This window comes from Microcaecilia unicolor, chromosome 3 (genome assembly GCF_901765095.1).
Source record: "Microcaecilia unicolor chromosome 3, aMicUni1.1, whole genome shotgun sequence".
Taxonomy (NCBI): domain Eukaryota; kingdom Metazoa; phylum Chordata; class Amphibia; order Gymnophiona; family Siphonopidae; genus Microcaecilia; species Microcaecilia unicolor.
In genome coordinates, this window is record NC_044033.1 from 394,764,394 (window position 1) to 394,780,979 (window position 16,586).

General features: G+C 43.8%; 1 protein-coding gene across 1 annotated transcript in view; it reads right to left on the bottom strand.

Moving 5' to 3' along the window:
• Positions 1–317: 317 nt before the first annotated feature.
• XKR6 (XK related 6) overlaps positions 318–16,586 on the bottom strand; it is a 508,362-nt gene continuing 492,093 nt past the window's right edge. Inside the window, exon 3 of the mRNA XM_030198714.1 lies at positions 318–1,282. Coding sequence (XP_030054574.1) covers positions 318–1,282 — 965 coding nt within the window. The remainder of the gene's footprint in view (positions 1,283–16,586) is intronic.

Genomic DNA, 16,586 nt, shown 5'->3' on the forward strand with positions numbered 1-16,586 from the left:
CAATCAGCACCTATCCCGTAAATATTTTACACTTGGTGTGTAATTATATAAAACTTCTGGTGAAGACTGCTTTTCTCCACCCTGCATCATAACATGGAAGTTTAAATACTGCTTCTCGTGTGTAAAAAACAAAAGAAAAGATTTTCTTTTTGTTTTTACTTACAAAACATAGAGAATATCTTTGTATACATAGAACAACCAGAAAGAAAGCTTATCTGAAAGCTTTTTTTCATTTCATTTTTAAATAATTATTTGTTTTTCATGAGCTGTGTTTACCGTAAACAAAAATAAGGTCTCCTCCTTTACTTGAAGGAGATTTAGAGTGAAGACTCATATTGTAGTAACTCATACAATAAAGGTCCGTCTCTATACCTAATACCTACAGCAGTGGGGGTGACGTACTGAAGAATGTTGATAGTCCTTCTTAATCTTCTGTCTACAAAATGGGCATCCCAAGCAGGATATCTCTTTCTTGGCATGTCAATCTTAATGAGGGGTCCTTCTGGGTAGTATGGGCGCCCAGATGGAGTAGATGGCACCACTGGTCTCACTTGGAAAACGGGCAAGCAAGTGTCAGCTGTTAGATCCTCCTGTTGCTCCGTGACCGCTCTGGTGGGCGTAGCCTGGGCTCCCCGGTACCCGGGAGTATGAGGTGCCATAGGCTCAACTTCAGGGGGCAAGGGAATGCCCCAGAGCAGCTCAGCGCAACAGGAGCTGGCCAATACCTTAGCTCGTGGCCCTGTGGGATGTAGTATACCATAATACAAGAGCATGACTGCAATTCCAGCAGTGAAGCTAAGAAAGATGCAACACAGTGCTGGCACGGCATAAGAGTCAGTAGAGCTGGGATCTCTGTAAAAATACCAAAGGAACGTCAAGGCAGCATTTTCTGTCAAGACTAGGGTGTAATAAGCAAACATTCTGTATCGAGTCCTCCCTTCTTTGACATTAAACCAGCAGAATATGTACACAATCCCTACCACCATGTTGAAGAGGATCTCCTCCCATTTAGACATGCAGAAATCTGTCCCACCATGGATAATCCAGAAGGCCATGGCGCACCAGTGGACGACTACAAAGATTCCAAAGTAGAGCTGGAAGATGGAAGCAAAGAGAGCAAAAGAGATAACTCTAGATGAGATGGTGAAGAGACGCCAAAAGATGTGGATGAGGGCCCCTCTGTAGCTCATGCTCTTCTTGTCATCCCTGGAGTCCCGTAGAAGCTTGTGATAGGAGGCTAGCACCCAAGCAAGGGACATCAGAGAGGCCACAGAGGAGACACCTGCCAGGAAAAACAACCAATCAAACAAAAAGTATATACTGATTATACTACATAAAACTTACAACGATTATACAGCATTTTCTGTCTGTCAAAAACCAGAGAGAGAAAAAAACCCAAACCTAATATTTACCCTAAGGCCATTTGAAATCCACTTAGAAATGCTTAAATATTAATTCATTTGGTAAACAATACGGTGCAATAGGAAAATCTAAAATTCATTCTGCACATTTAGGACCCTAACTACTAAGCCACAACAACAGGTTATATTGTGCTAAAAGCTAAGGGTCCTGTTTACTAAGCCACGCTAGAGGCACGCTGGCATTTTTAGGGGTATGTTTACTAAGGTAGGTTAGCATTTCTAACACTCCTTTAAAGTTGAGGTGTGTTAAACGCTAACACGCCTATACATTTCTATGGGCGCGTTAGCGTTTAACGCGCGTAAATCATTTACCTGCATTAAAAACGCTAATGCGCCTATAGCGCACCTTAGTAAACGCAGGCCTTAGTGCACGCTAAATGCTAGGAATATATGGGTGTCTCTAGCATTTAGCATGTGCTAAAAACGCTAGTGCACCTTAGTAAACAGGGTCCTAAGTTTGACGACTTTAGTGTGCAACAACATGTTATCTTACACTATTTGGAAATTATGCTAATAATTCCAAATAAATAAAATTGATTAATTAATAAGATGCATTGCATGCAGAGCAGCTCATTAATATTAAAGTGGATTAATGAGAAGTCACAATTTACATTATTCCTGGAAAGTTAACTGTACCTCAAGAGATACAGTTAACTTCCCTACCAAGAGCATAAAAAAAACTAATGATCATGTTGATGCTCTTGAGGTCACCATTTCCCCTTCCCCCACACTGACTGTAAAGGGGATAGAAGCCCTAAGTAAAATGACTTTCCACACTACAAAGCACATACTCTCTCATTTAAAAGGTCCTCACACACCTATTCTCTCTGGAAGCCATTGTAACATAAGGGCAAAATTAAGTCCTGCTCTTGGATCTCCAAAAACAGATCCACCTGGTCCTGATGTCCCCCAATACTACCTCCCCTCTTACCAAATTATATAGTAAAGGGTACTGCCAAGGCAGAAATGGTCCCCTCTTGCTCTTGCATACAGTTCATCAAAATGGCTCTGCTTGACCTATAGTTTTCTTTTCCCCACTTGTGAGAGTTTGAAGGTTAGAAATAAAACTTCAGAATAGGAGGTGTGACTTAATTCCACTCTTATTGTTAACATGCTTACTGGGGGAGGGGTGGGAAAGGTGCCTAGAAAAAAATGTGGTGCTTTGTAGTGGAGGTTGGGGAGGGGAGGTTTCTTACCCTTGCTAAATCATTGCAAGGAGGTACCTCAAGGGCACCGGCAGGCACATTATTTTGGGTCATATTACTCCATTTTAATATTATGTTTATTTCACAATTTGCTAAACTGCTGTTCATACATACAAGAGAGTGGTTCACAAGAAATAAGCCTTAAGGTCAGCTTTGAATTTCCTGTATGAGGTTCTAAGCGAAGGTATTCGGGTAATGAACTCCACAAATGGGGAGCCACACAGCACTGTGCTGTTTCCTGTGTACAATCCAGACATGCAAGTGATGGAGGAGGGGTAGTAAATAATTTGTCTTTTTGGAACAGCAAAATATGGAGGTGTATATAAGGTAGCAGGGTATTAAATAAACAGACAGGTTGCCCTAACCTAAGAATCTTGAAGGTCAGACTAAGAATCCTGAATTTAATTCTGCACAGGATGGGGAGCCAGTAATTCTCAAAGAAAAAGGGAGTAATATGATCAAATTTATTGACGAGACATATAGGTCTAAGCACAATGTTTTGAATCATCTGACGTCTTCTTAGGAACAGTAGCTGCAGTCCATTATACAACCCATTGGAGTAATTTGGAGGTAACAAAAGCATTTCCAGTATGTAAAGCAGGGGCATGGAAACAACATTTTGATTGGGAAGGGGACATAATAATCAAGCTCCATTCCATACCAGTAGCTCTCAAACGGTGATACTGTATGGGGTCAGGGAAATTGATTATATGTTACATTTTTGTATACTTTTAAACTTAGTATCAGATGATATGTTAGAATTAGATTATCAGGCATGTTCATTTATTTTGTTTCATTTGTATCCCACATTTTCCCACCTATTTGCAGGCTCAATGTGGCTTACATGGTACCGCAACGGCATTCGCCAGTTGCGGTATGAACAAATACAGGTGTTATTGTGATAAAAGAAGGTTCGTGTTTGGTAGATACATTGGGGAAGTTAGGGAGGGGGGATGAGGGTTAAGGTTTTGCAGTGTCGCAGGAACTTAGGTTTTTATGTTGGGTCGGTGGGGTATGCCTTTTTGAACAGGTTTGTTTTTAGTTCTTTCCGGAAACTTAGGTGGTCGTTCGTTGTTTTTATTATCTTTAGCAGAGCGTTCCACAGTTGTGCGCTTAAGAAAAGCTGGATGCATAAGTTGATTTGTATTTGAGTCCTTTAGTACTTGGGTAGTGGAGATTTAGCTAAGTTCGTGCTGATCTTGTTGTGTTTCTGGTTGGTAGGTCTGAGGTCTGTCATGTATCTCAGGGCTTTGCCGTATATAATTTTATGAACCATGGTGCAGACCTTAAAAGCAATGCGTTCTTTGATTGGGAGCCAGTGCAGTTTTTCTCAGAGGGGTTTGGCGCTACCATAACGTGTTTTTCCAAATATAAGCCTGGCTGCTGTGTTCTGGGTGGTCTGAAGTTTCTTTATAATTTGTTCTTTACATCCCGCATAAATTCCATTGCAGTAATCTGTGTGGATTAGTACCGTTGATTGCATCAGGTTGCAAAATATAGCCCTCGGGAAGAATAGTTTCACGCGTTGTGAGTTTCCACATTGAGTGAAACATTTTCTTTATGGTAGATTTCGCTTGGTTCTCTAGAGTGAGGTTTCGGTCGATTGTTACTCCGAGAATTTTTAGGTTGTTTGAGATGGGGAGGGTGTGACCTGGGATGCTTAGGATTTTGGGTTTGTATGTGTTGTGTTGGGAGGAGATGATGAGACTGTGTGTTTTTTCCTGTGTTGAGTTTTAACTGGAATGCATTTGCCCATGAGTCCACGATGTTCAAGCTGAGCTTGATTTCGTTGTTGATTTCTGACAGATCTTGTTTGTATGGGATATATATTGTGACGTCGTCTGCATAAATGAATGGGTTGAGGCCTTGAGTGGATAGGGCCTTGGCTAGTGGGGTCATCATGAGGTTAAAAAGGATCGGTGATAATGGTGATCCTTGTGGTACTCCATGGTTTGGTTTCCACGGTGATGATAAGTTAGTGTTAGATTTTATTTGATATGTTCTGGTGGTTAGGAAGCCCTTGATCCATTCGAGTGTGTTTCCACCAATTCCGAAGTAGTCTAGGAGTCTTAGTAATATCTTGTGGTTGACCATGTTGAACGCACTGGACATGTCGAATTGGAGGAGAAGTATACTTTTACCTATTGCTATTTCCTGCTTGAATTTGGAGGGTAAGTAGTACTGATTCGGTGCTGTGTAAGGGGCGGAAACCTGATTGAGATTCATGTAGTATTGTGAATTTGTTTATGTAATTGTATAATTGTTTGGTTACCAAACCTTCCATTAGTTTGACTACCAGTGAGATAGATGCTACTGGTCAGTAGTTGGTAATGTCATTTGATTTTTTTCTTGGTGTCTTTTGGTATTGGGGTGAGTAGAATGTTGCCTTTTTCTTTTGGGAAAATACCTTGTTGAAGCATGAAATTTAAATGGGATGCGAGGTCTGTTATGAAGCGGTGGGGGGGGGGGGGATTTTATTAGGTAGTTAGGGCAGGTATCCAGTTGACAGTGACTGTTGGAATATCTGTTAATCGCTTGGGTGACAGTGCCGATGGTGAGGAGGGCGAAATTTGACCAGGTTCGATCCGCTGGGTATTCATCGGGGGTTGGGCCCAAGCCATTTATGAAGTTTTCATTGTACGTGTTGTCCTGTGGTAGAGTTTTGCGTAGGTTCACTATTTTTTCGTTGCCAGGTACTTGTGACCTGGATTGGCCACTGTTAGAAACAGGATACGGCTTGATGGACCTTCGGTCTGTCCCAGTATGGCAACTTGTTATGTTCTTATATTTAGATCTTTAAGTCTGTCCCCATACATTGTATGACAGAGACCACTAACCATTTTAGTAGCTGCCGCCTGGACCAACTCCATCCTATTCTAATCTGTTTGAAAGTGCAGTCTCCTTCTGACTATTCTGTACCATCACCTTTTCTTCCTGTATGGCCTCCTTTAGATCATCATATATGATCACTCCCAAGTCCTGTCTAAACCTAGACCTAAAATGGCAGAAAAGGGGCTCTCCCCACACACGAGAACATACATCCTACACCACAAGAGGCCAAATAGACTCGGAAACATTCTGGAAACAGATACACAACAATGACTGGACCTGGCAAGATCCCAAAACAGTAAAACAGATTTTATGGTGCTTACTCTAGAAATAAGTAGTGGATTTTCCAAAGTCCATCATAATAATGGCCTATGGACTTTTCTTTCAGGAAATTATTCAAACCTTTTTTTAAACCCTGCTAAGCTAACTGCTTTTACCACATTCTCTGGCAATGAATTCCAGAGTTCAATTATACGTTCAGTGAAAAAATATTTTCTCCAGTTTGTTTTATATTTACTACTTAGTAGCTTCACTGCAGGCCTCCTAGTCCTACTACTGTTGTAAAGACTAAACAAGTGATTTACACCTACTAGTTTAACTCCACTCAATTTTTTATAGACCTCTATCATATCTCCAAGGAGTGATACAAAGGCATTATAATATCCTCATTTTTGTTTTCCATTCCTTTCCTAATTATACCTAATATCAGTGGCGTAGCCAGAAGACAATTTTTGGGTGGGCCAACAGGTTGGATGGGTGGGCACTAGAGTTGCCAACTTTTTTGAAAGAGAAAAAACAGCAACCTGATGCACCCATGCTCTGTCCCTACCCCACTCCCCATAACTTCAATGAGGGTTGCAGTGCAGGCTTCAGTGGCTGCAGGCCAATTGAGAGCTAAGGGAAGTACAACAGACTGCACTATTCAGCCCCATTGAGCCACACATTCTGCATCCAGAGAACCTCCTGGCTCTCCACCAACAATGGATACAGAGCACAGCAAGGACAATTCTCCATAAAACTCATCATACAAAGAAATTTTGTTTTCTAGTGTAATCTCAATTACAGACATATTATAAATTAACTTTAAAAATATCTATAAAACAAAAGTCACTCAGAACCTAGAGCAAATCTACCATGCCAACACTAACTTCCAAAAACAAAGATCCTAACTATGAAAAAGAAGTGCCTTAAATATTATAGTAGGGCCCTAAAATACAAATACATTTATCAGGAAAGCTGAACAAGCCAAAATACTACAGAATGCTACATGGAAACTTCATGCTAACAGAATACCTCAGTCACACACACAAGACACAAATGCCAAATACAGAATAAGTGACCACAAACTCTAGAAATATAAATTAAAGGAAACCCCAAGAAACTAGACCTTGCATGTAGTACAACACCAGAGCAACAAGAAAGAAAGGCATTTGCTTCTGTGCAAAATATAAAGATGGCACATAACAGGGATGGTGTTAGGGGATGGAACTAGGGCAATTGTGCTTGGTTCCTTGGCCAGAGAAAGCCTGCATGCTGGAAGCTGAAGGCGCAGCCTGGTAATGGACTTTGGGGTCCTTTCCTAGATTTCTGTCCTGGACCCCAGCCATGTTTAACATCAACTTTGGCAAGTTGTACATTTCAAATCCAACATGTTATATTCACAACATTGAAAATAAAATATTTTTTATACCTTTTTGTTGTCTGGTCATTTTTTCTCAAATCATATTGGTCCCAGTCTCTGGTTTCTCCTTCCCTCTGTCTTCTCTTAACTCATTTGCCAGTGTCTCCTATTTGACATTTCTTCTTTCTTCATGTCCATCATCCATCTCCCATCTCTGTTTTCCTATATTTCCTTGTCCAGTATCTCCCCTGTGTTCATATCCCCTCATCCATCATCATTCCTCTGTGCACCTATGCACCCCATGCCCAGCATATCCCTTCTGTGTTCCTATTCTCCCCCTTGTCTGGTATCTCTCCCCCCCCCTCTGTGTCCATATACCCCCCTCTCCAGTGTCCAGCATTTTATCTCTATTCCATATCCCCGTCCCCCCCCCCTTGTCAGGCATTACCCCTCTGTGCCCATGTGCCATCCCCATACAGCATCTCACATTTGTGTCCCTGTCCCCATGCTCCCACCTAATGCCCATCATCTCCCTTCTGTATCTGTATACTTCCCTATGTCCCCTTTCTCCCTCCTCCACACCAATGTGTCCCTCTCCTCTCTGATCCCACCCCCCAACCAGCTTCTCTTCCTCTCTTTCCTTCCCCTTATCTGGCTCTTTCTCCCTGCACCTCTCTCCCTTCCCTCTAACCCCTCCCATAGGTCCAGCACCTTTCTCCCTTCGCTCCAGCTCTCTTTGCAGGTCCACATCTATCTGCTTTCCTTTCAGCCATCATCTGCATATCCAGCACCTGTCCTTCAGCACCCCCCCACATGTCCAGCATATGTCTCCCTTTCATCCAGCCCCCCTACGTGCTCAGCACCTCTTTCCCTTTCATCCAGCCCCCCTACATGTCCAGCACCTCTCCCCTTCACTTCAACCCTCTGTGTATCCAACACATCTCCCCTTTCCCTCCACCCCCCCTGCATATCCAGCACCTCTCCCCTTCCCTCCAACACCCCCTGCAAATCCAAAACCTCTCCCCTTCCCTCCAACCTCCCCTCTTCCCTCCAACCTCCCTTCTGCAAATCCCAAACCTCTCCCATTCCTTCCAACCTCCCCTCTGCAAATCCCAAACCTCTCCCCTTCCTTCCAACCTCCCCTCTGCAAATCCCAACCCTCTCCCATTCCTTCCAACCTCCTCTCTGCAAATCCCAACCCTCTCCCCTTCCCTCCAACCTCCCCTCTGCAAATCCCAACCCTCTCCCCTTCCTTCCTTCCAACCAACCAACCTCCCCTCTGCAAATCCCAAACCTCCCCTTCCTTCCAACCAACCTCCCCTCTGCAAATCCCAAACTTCTCCCCTTCCTTCCAACCAACCTCCCCTCTGCAAATCCCAAACCTCTCTCCTTCCCTCCAACCTCCCTCTGCAAATACCAAACCTCTCTCCCTTCCCTCCAACCCTCTGCCCCTGGCAAGTCCAGCACACTTCACCCTTCTCTTCCCTCCCCTCCCCTTCCTGGGCCAGCACCCTGACTTCCTCACTCTCTCCCACCCCTGCAGCGCTTCTTTTAATGCTGTCGGCTGCTGTGCACAGTCTCCCACCCCCGCGGCGGCGCTTACACTTCCCTATGGCGCTGCCCGCCTGCCAGCAACTCTACAGATGCGTCACCGACGTCCTGCTCCGGGACCTTCCCTCTGACGCGCTGATGTAATTTCCTGTTTACGGAGGCTGGACGCGGAAGGCCCCGGAGCAGGACGTCGGACGTCGGTGACACATCTGTAGAGTTGCTGGCAGGCAGCGCCATAGCGAAATGTAAGCGCCGCCGCGGGGGTGGGAGACAGTGCACGACAGCATTAAAAGAAGCGCTGCGGAAGGGATGGCAGAGGGTAAGGATCTTCTTTTGGGCGGGCCTGAGGCTAAACTGGGTGGGCCTGGGCCCACCCAGGCCCACCCGTAGCTACGCCCCTGCCTAATATTCTATTTGCTTTCTTAGCCGCCACCACACACTGAGCAGAGGGTTTCAACGTATTATCAATGATGACGCCTAGATCCTGGTCGGTGACTCCTAATGTGGAACTTTGCATTACATAGCTATAGTTTGGGTTCCTCTTTCCCACATGCATCACTTTGCACTTGCTCACATTAAATGTCATCTGCCATTTAGATGCCCAGCCTCCCAGTCTCGTAAGGCCCTCTTGTAATTTTTCACAATCCTCTTGCGATTTAACAACTTTGAATAATTTTGTGTTATCAGCAAATTTAATTACCTCACTAGTTACTCCCATCTCTAGATAATTTATAAATATGTTAAAAAGCAGCGGTCCCAGCACAGACCCCTGAGGAACCCCACTATCTACCCTTCTCCATTGAGAAACTGACTATTTAACCCTACTTTCTGTTTTCTATCTTTTAACCAGTTTTTAATCCACAATAGAACACTATTTCCTATCCCATGACTCTCCAATTTTATCTTGAGTCTTTCATGTAGTACTTTGTCAAATGTCTTTTGAAAATCCAGATACATAATATTGACTGGATCATCTTTATCCACATGTTTATTCACCCTTTCAAAGAAATGTAATAGATTGGTGAGGCAAGATTTCCCTTCACTAAATCCATGTTGGCTTTGTCTCATTAATCCATGCTTTTGAACATGCTCTGCAATTTTGTTCCTTATAATAGTCTCTACCATTTTGCCTGGCACTGAAGTCAGGCTCACCGGTCTATAATTTCCTGGATCACCTCTGGAACCTTTTTTAAAAATTGGCATTACAAGGGCCACCCTCCTATCTTCCAGTACCATGCTTGATTTTAAAGATAAATTACATATTACAATAGTTCTGTAAGTTAATTTTTCAATTCTGTCAGTACTCTGGGATGAATACCATTCGGTCCAGGAGATTTGCTACTCTTCAATTTGTCAAATTGTACCATTACATCCTCCAGGTTTATAGAGGTTTAATTTAGTTTCTCTGACTCGTTAGCTTTGAATACCATTTCCGGCACCAGTATCTCTCCCAAATTTTCCTTGGTGAAGACCGAAGCAAAGAACCTCTCCGCTATGGCTTTGACTTTCCTGAGTGCCCCTTTTACCCCTCGGGCATCCAGTGGTCCAACCGATTCTTTTGCTGGCTTCTTGTTTTTAATATACCTAAAAAAATGTTTTACTAGTGTTTTTGCCTCCAACGCTATCTATTTTTCAAAGTCCCTCTTAGCCTTCCTTATCAGCGCTTTGTATTTGACTTGACATTCCTTACGTTGTTTCTTATTATTTTCAGTCGGTTCCTTCTTCCATTTTCTGAAGGATTTTCTTTTAGCTCTAATAGCTTCCTTCACCCCACTTTTTAACCATGCTGATTGTCGTTTGGTCTTCTTTCCTCCTTTTTTAATACATGGAATATATTGGGCCTGGTCTTTCAGGATGGCATTTCTTGAACAGCATTCATGCCTGATGTCAATTTTTGACCTTCGCGGCTGCTCCTCTAAGTTTTTTCTTCACCATACTTCTCAGTTTATCACAGTCTCCTTTTTTGAAAGTTAAATGCTGATACATTGGATTTCTTGTATGCACTTACTCCAGAGCCAATATCAAATCTGATCATATTATGATCAAGCAGTCCTAGCACCATTACCTCCTCCAACAGATCACGCGCTCCACTAAGGACTAGGTCTATAATTTTTCCTCCTGTTGTTGGCTCCTGTACCTGCTGCTCCATAAAGAATCATAGATTTCGTCAAGGAATTTTACATCCCTAGCATGCCCTGATGTTACATTTACCCACGCAATATCGGGGTAATTGAATTCACCCATTATACTTGTGTTGCCCAGTTTGTTAGCCTCCCTAACTTCTGATAACATTTCTACTCCTATCACTATCCTTTTCCCCTTTAAACATGGAATTTCAATCCATAGTGATTCCACAATCTGTTTTGTTTCCTGCAGAATTTTCAATCTATTTGATTCAAGGCCCTTCTTAACATACAATGTTACCCCTGCACCAATTCAATTTACCCTATCCCTGCGATATAATTTGTACCTTGGTATGACCGTGTCCCACTGGTTATCTTCCTTCTACCAGGTCTCAGAGATACCTATTATTGTTCTGTCCTCTGACAGCCTTGCGCTAGTTTATAATGTGATTCTTAAATGTGTGTAATGCGGACTTTCACTGCTGCAGTTTCCTCTGCAAAGATATGTGAGCAAGGCATTGTGTGTAATGTAGTTCACAGGCAATGCAACCACACTTGTCTGTCTGTATAAGAACGGTTACCACTGGTTGTGAGGCTGCCCAGACCTCTTTTCTCTCTCAGCCAAGCTTGGCTCCTGTGTCTACTTGCTATCATTTCCTGGTCAGTTTATCTCTGTCCTGAGCGGTCAGCCAGGTATGACCTTTCCCGCCAATCGAGAGCCGTCCTCTAGGACCACCCCTTACTACCCGAAGGCAGGCTCTGTCCCCATTGGTCTTTACCTACTCCTCCCTGAGCCTGTGTGAGGCTTCTTGTCCTCTTTGTCCTTTCAGCTATGAGGCATTTCATCATCTTGCTAGAGACATGGGGCATGCACCATAGTGCTCCAGACAGCTCTGTCCTGCTGAAACTCCCTGCAACGAACTTGTTTTTTTTTACCTTGAAAATATCTCCTCCCTAATGAGATATCACACATTCCAGTCACCCAGCTTTGAACCACTTCTATCTGCTTAACTATTTGTCACCTGCAATAAAGCTATCTCTCCTCAGATCTCCACCTCCAACAGCTCTCAGATTAAGGAGTCTCTGTGCCCTGGAGCAGCACTTCTGAACATCTGACTGTGAGTAAAAGAGACTTCAGAAAAATAATAGACTTCTGGTGTGATTGGTGTGCCAAGGTTATACTTCAAGATATCATAGACTTTACAGTAACAAGTCTATGAGAGGCTTGAACAATTATATCCAATTTTTCATTCACTGCAATATATTCTAACTCTTCCATCTTATTTCTTAGGCTTCTGGCATTTGCATATAGACATTTCAAACAATGGGGTCCTTTTACAAAGGCATGCTGAAAAATGACTTACGGTAGTGTAGGTGTGGGTTTTGGGTACATGCCGATTCATTTTTTATAACGCCTATACAAAAAGGCCTTTTTTTAACAAAAATGGACGTGCAGCAAAATGAAAATTGCCGCGTATCCATTTTGGTTCTGAGACCTTACTGCCAACCATTGACCTATCGATAAAGACTCAGGCGGTAAACGGGCGGTAATGACCTGTGCGTGCCAAATGCCACTTGGCGTGCGTTGATTACGCGTGCCCGAAAATAAAAAAATATTTTTCAGAAGCGCATATCGGACGCGTGCCAAAAATGAAATTACAGCAACAGCCACGCGATAGTTGGGCGGTAACTCAATTTTGGCGCACATAGACGCTTACACGGCTTAGTAAAAGGGTCCCTATGTTGTTGTTCTTATTTACATCTTGCTCAGCAGTTGATAGTGTTAATTTGCAATCTTTTATCTGCTTTTTATTTAAAGACACCTGATCTACTGTGGTCTCTACTGCAACCTCGCTATCAGGGTACCCTATCTTCGCTGTTTTGGTGAAACCTTGGAAAGAAACCTTGTTCTGAACCATGCATTTTTGAATGACTGTCGTCTTTCTTCCAGGTTCTAGTTTAAAAGCTGCTCTATCTCCTTTTTATGTTTCAACGGTTTTTATTCAAGAACACAGAGCAAACAACTCATATCTTACTTGTATAACAAATATGGTTGAAATACTTGTTTACACCAATCAACTGCAATTTAACAAAGCAATAAGTATTTTGGTTTTATGCCCCCCCTCCCCACCTTCCTCTCACCCCTAACCCACCCATTGTCCACCTCCCATTCCAAACAGAAAACTGAACTTGTTCTTTTGGTATTACTTGTCACTGTTATGATAAAATAATAATAAAAAAAAATAAAAAAAAAACAAACCTTATAAACCCTTTAATATCAAACTTCGCGCGCGTGGAGATAGGGACTGAACATAAGGACCCCAGGTCTCCAGGAAACGTGTTCTTTTCCTCTGGGAGGGTCCCAGCGCCCTGCGCTCATGTAACAATAGCTCATGGAATCTGTTCCTCCAGTGCCAGAAATCTGGTGGGGCCACACTCATCCACCCATGCATGATCACTTTTTTCCCCATCAAACAGGCCTTGCGTATCAACTGTCGTGGGCCTTCCCGTTGGAATCCAAAAAGTTCATATTTATCAAATAAAATCCCCAAAGGCGTGTGATTGATCCGTGATTTAATTAAGCCCTCCAAGTACTGTATGATCATGTTCCAGTACCTTTGTGTTACAGGGCACTCCCAAAGGCAATGATAAAGAGTACCGTCCGTCTGCTGACACTTTGCGCAAAGTGGATCCGACACCCCTCCCATTCTAAACACCTGTTGTCTAGTCATGTAAGCCCTGTGCAGTATACGAAACTGACATTCCCTTAGACAGGCATTCACCGAGATCCCAGGTATACGAGACACCAACTTTCTGTAATCTAAAGCTAAATTGGGTCTCTTCATGTCCCGTGCCCATCGTGCAGTGATTATGGCGGTAGGTTTCTGCGGGCCCAGCTCCCCTAGTAGCTTGTACAGGCTCGATATTGAGAACCGCGTTCCTGGGCTCGCTTTGTAAAACTCTCTTACTTTCCTCCCATGGCCATTATTCAGGTGTGCCATATTTAATGATCTGACATAATGAGTTAATTGCTGATATGCAAACTCATAGCTAACAGTAATGCCCACCCCCAGTGCCCCCAGGCTTAGTAGGCCCCCTTCTATCCCCAATACATGTTCCAATCTAATGATTCCCATAGATGCCCATCGTCGGAATATCTTATTATCTGACCCAGGTGAAAATGATGGGTTGCCTTGCAGTGGCAAGATATCGGATGTGTCCGCTTCCAAACCCCAATACCCATTTAAGTCCCTCCAAACTGCCCTCATCGGACCCAACAACAGACTACTCTTAAATTGTTTTGGCACCGAGCTCTGTGGGCCATGAAGATGATAATGTAAGTGATATGGCGCAAAAAAGGCCTGTTCCAGCTGCCGTGGCGTGAAATCTTGTTTCTCAAGCAACCAGTCTCCCAAATGTCTTAACAGACAAGCTTGATTATATTTTTTTAAATCTGGGAGACCTATACCTCCCTCTTTCCATGAACCTACCAATACTTCCAGTGGTAATTTGGGTTTTTTCCCCCCCCCCCCCCAAATGAATTTTCTTAAATGCTGATAGAATTGCTTAAGATCTTTGTTTCGCAATCTCAGCGGTAGCACCTGTAGGATGTATAACCACCTGGGGAATTCTGCCATACGGAACAACTGGACCCTGCCGTGTAGCGAGAGCGGTAGTACTGCCCATTTTTGTAACCTATGTCGCATATTGTCCAATAACCTAGTGAAGTTGAGATTATAAAAAGCTGTCGTTTTCATGGACACTTGTACCCCCAGATATTTGAAGTTGTCTGTAGCCCACTTCAATGGGAATCCCACCCCCCACTCCCCCCTCACTTTGTTTGTGGCTGTTAATGCCAGAGATTTTGAGAAATTGATTTGGAATCCTGCGAAATCCCCATATTCTCTGAACAATTCTAACAGTGCGTCTAGAGATTTCCTGGGGTCAGTAAGATGTACCAAGATGTCGTCCGCGAATGCGGATACCTTAAATCCCATCTTACCCCATGCTACTCCAACTATCTCCGGATGTGACTCGATTTCCCTTATCAAGGGATCCAGCGTCAGAACAAACAACAATGGAGATAGGGGACATCCCTGCCTCACTCCTCTCCTTATCTGGAATGTCTGTGACCTTTCACCATTAATCCACAGAAAAGCCTGAGGGCACGAATATAGGGCACCCACCGCACTTCGGAAAAGACCCCCCACTCCAATTCTCTGCATTACTGCAAATAGGAACCGCCATACCACCCGATCGAAAGCCTTCTCTGCGTCAAAACTAACAAGCAGAGAAGGCTGTCTCTGCTCCTCCACTCTCTCTAATGAGGCAATGAGAGCCCTCACATTACTTACCACTGATCTGCCCCTTACAAACCCCACTTGTGGCGCCGCCACCAAGTCTGGGAGCACTCGTGCCAACCGGTTCGCTAGGATTTTTGCATAAAGTTTAGCATCGCAATTTAACAGAGATATTGGTCTATAGGAACCCATTTCCTCTGGATCTTTACCCGGTTTCAACAGCACGATCATCTTAGCCATATGAAAAGTCTCTGGGGCCGACCCTGAAGCCGCCATAGTATTGAATAGATTCAGCAAAGGCGGAGTCACCTGTTCTTGTAACAGTTTGTAAAAGGCCATGCTGTATCCATCTGGCCCTGGTGCCTTATGGATGTCACTCTGTTGGAATGCAAGAATTAATTCCCCCTCCTCAATAGGGGCATTTAGATATTCTTTCTGTGAATCTGACAGCGTTGGGATATCAACATTATCTAAATACAAAGCACTGTCAGACATTGTGTCCGCATCCCTCCCGTACAAACCCGCATAATACTGTCGAAAGCTTTCCACTATGTCGTGTTCCAATCTAAGTACCTTCCCATCTTGGCTCTTTACTTGTAGGATTCGGGTTGTACCTCTTTTCCCCTTGGCTAACCGGCCCAGCAAACTCCCCGCCTTATTCCCATACATGAACAATTGGTGTTTATAATACATGATAGATTTCTGCGCCCTCTCCTGTAAAAGTTCGTTTAATTCCCTCTGAGCCTCCAAGTATGCTAACTTCTGTTCTGGTGTCTGGGCAACCCCATACTTCATCCGGTGTCCGAACCTCCCTTTCCAAGCGTAATATCTCTTTGTCCCTCTGTTTCCTTTTCCATGCCCTATATGCGATGATCTCACCTCTCAGGACCGCCTTTGCTGTTTCCCAGTATAACCCATGCTGTTCTATATGTTCTCTATTATAGTGCTCGTAATCTCTCCTTTTGCAAGAATTCTTGGAAATTTACGTCCCGATAAAGTTCAAATGGGAATGTCCACCCCCCCTGCCCTCTCCTGTCTCCGACCGTTTCCCATGTCACCCATATTGGGGAATGATCTGATATTTCACCCGGCCCGATCTCCGCCTCCACAGTTTTAGAGAAGAGAGGTCTCGAGACCAGTATGTAGTCGATCCTGGAGAGGGAGGAGTGGGCCCTAGACAAGTGCGTGTAGTCTCTGCTACCCGGGTGTAACACCCTCCATGCATCTATCAAGTCAAGCGTGGTACACAAAAATGGCAGTCCCCTCAGGTAATGGTGATGTCCCAGACCCCCCTGACTTGTCTTGTCCACTAATGGGTCATAAACCATACTGAAGTCGCCCCCTAGCACCACATTGCTCCTCTGATATGGGGTCAGCAGTGTCACTATCTCTTTGTTGAATTTCTTATCATAGACGTTGGGCGCATAGATATTACAGAAAATATAGGATATCCCCCCCAACACGACATCTACCAATACATATCTACCCACTGCACTCCTCTTAATCGATTTGATAGTCAAACGTAACCCCTTTCT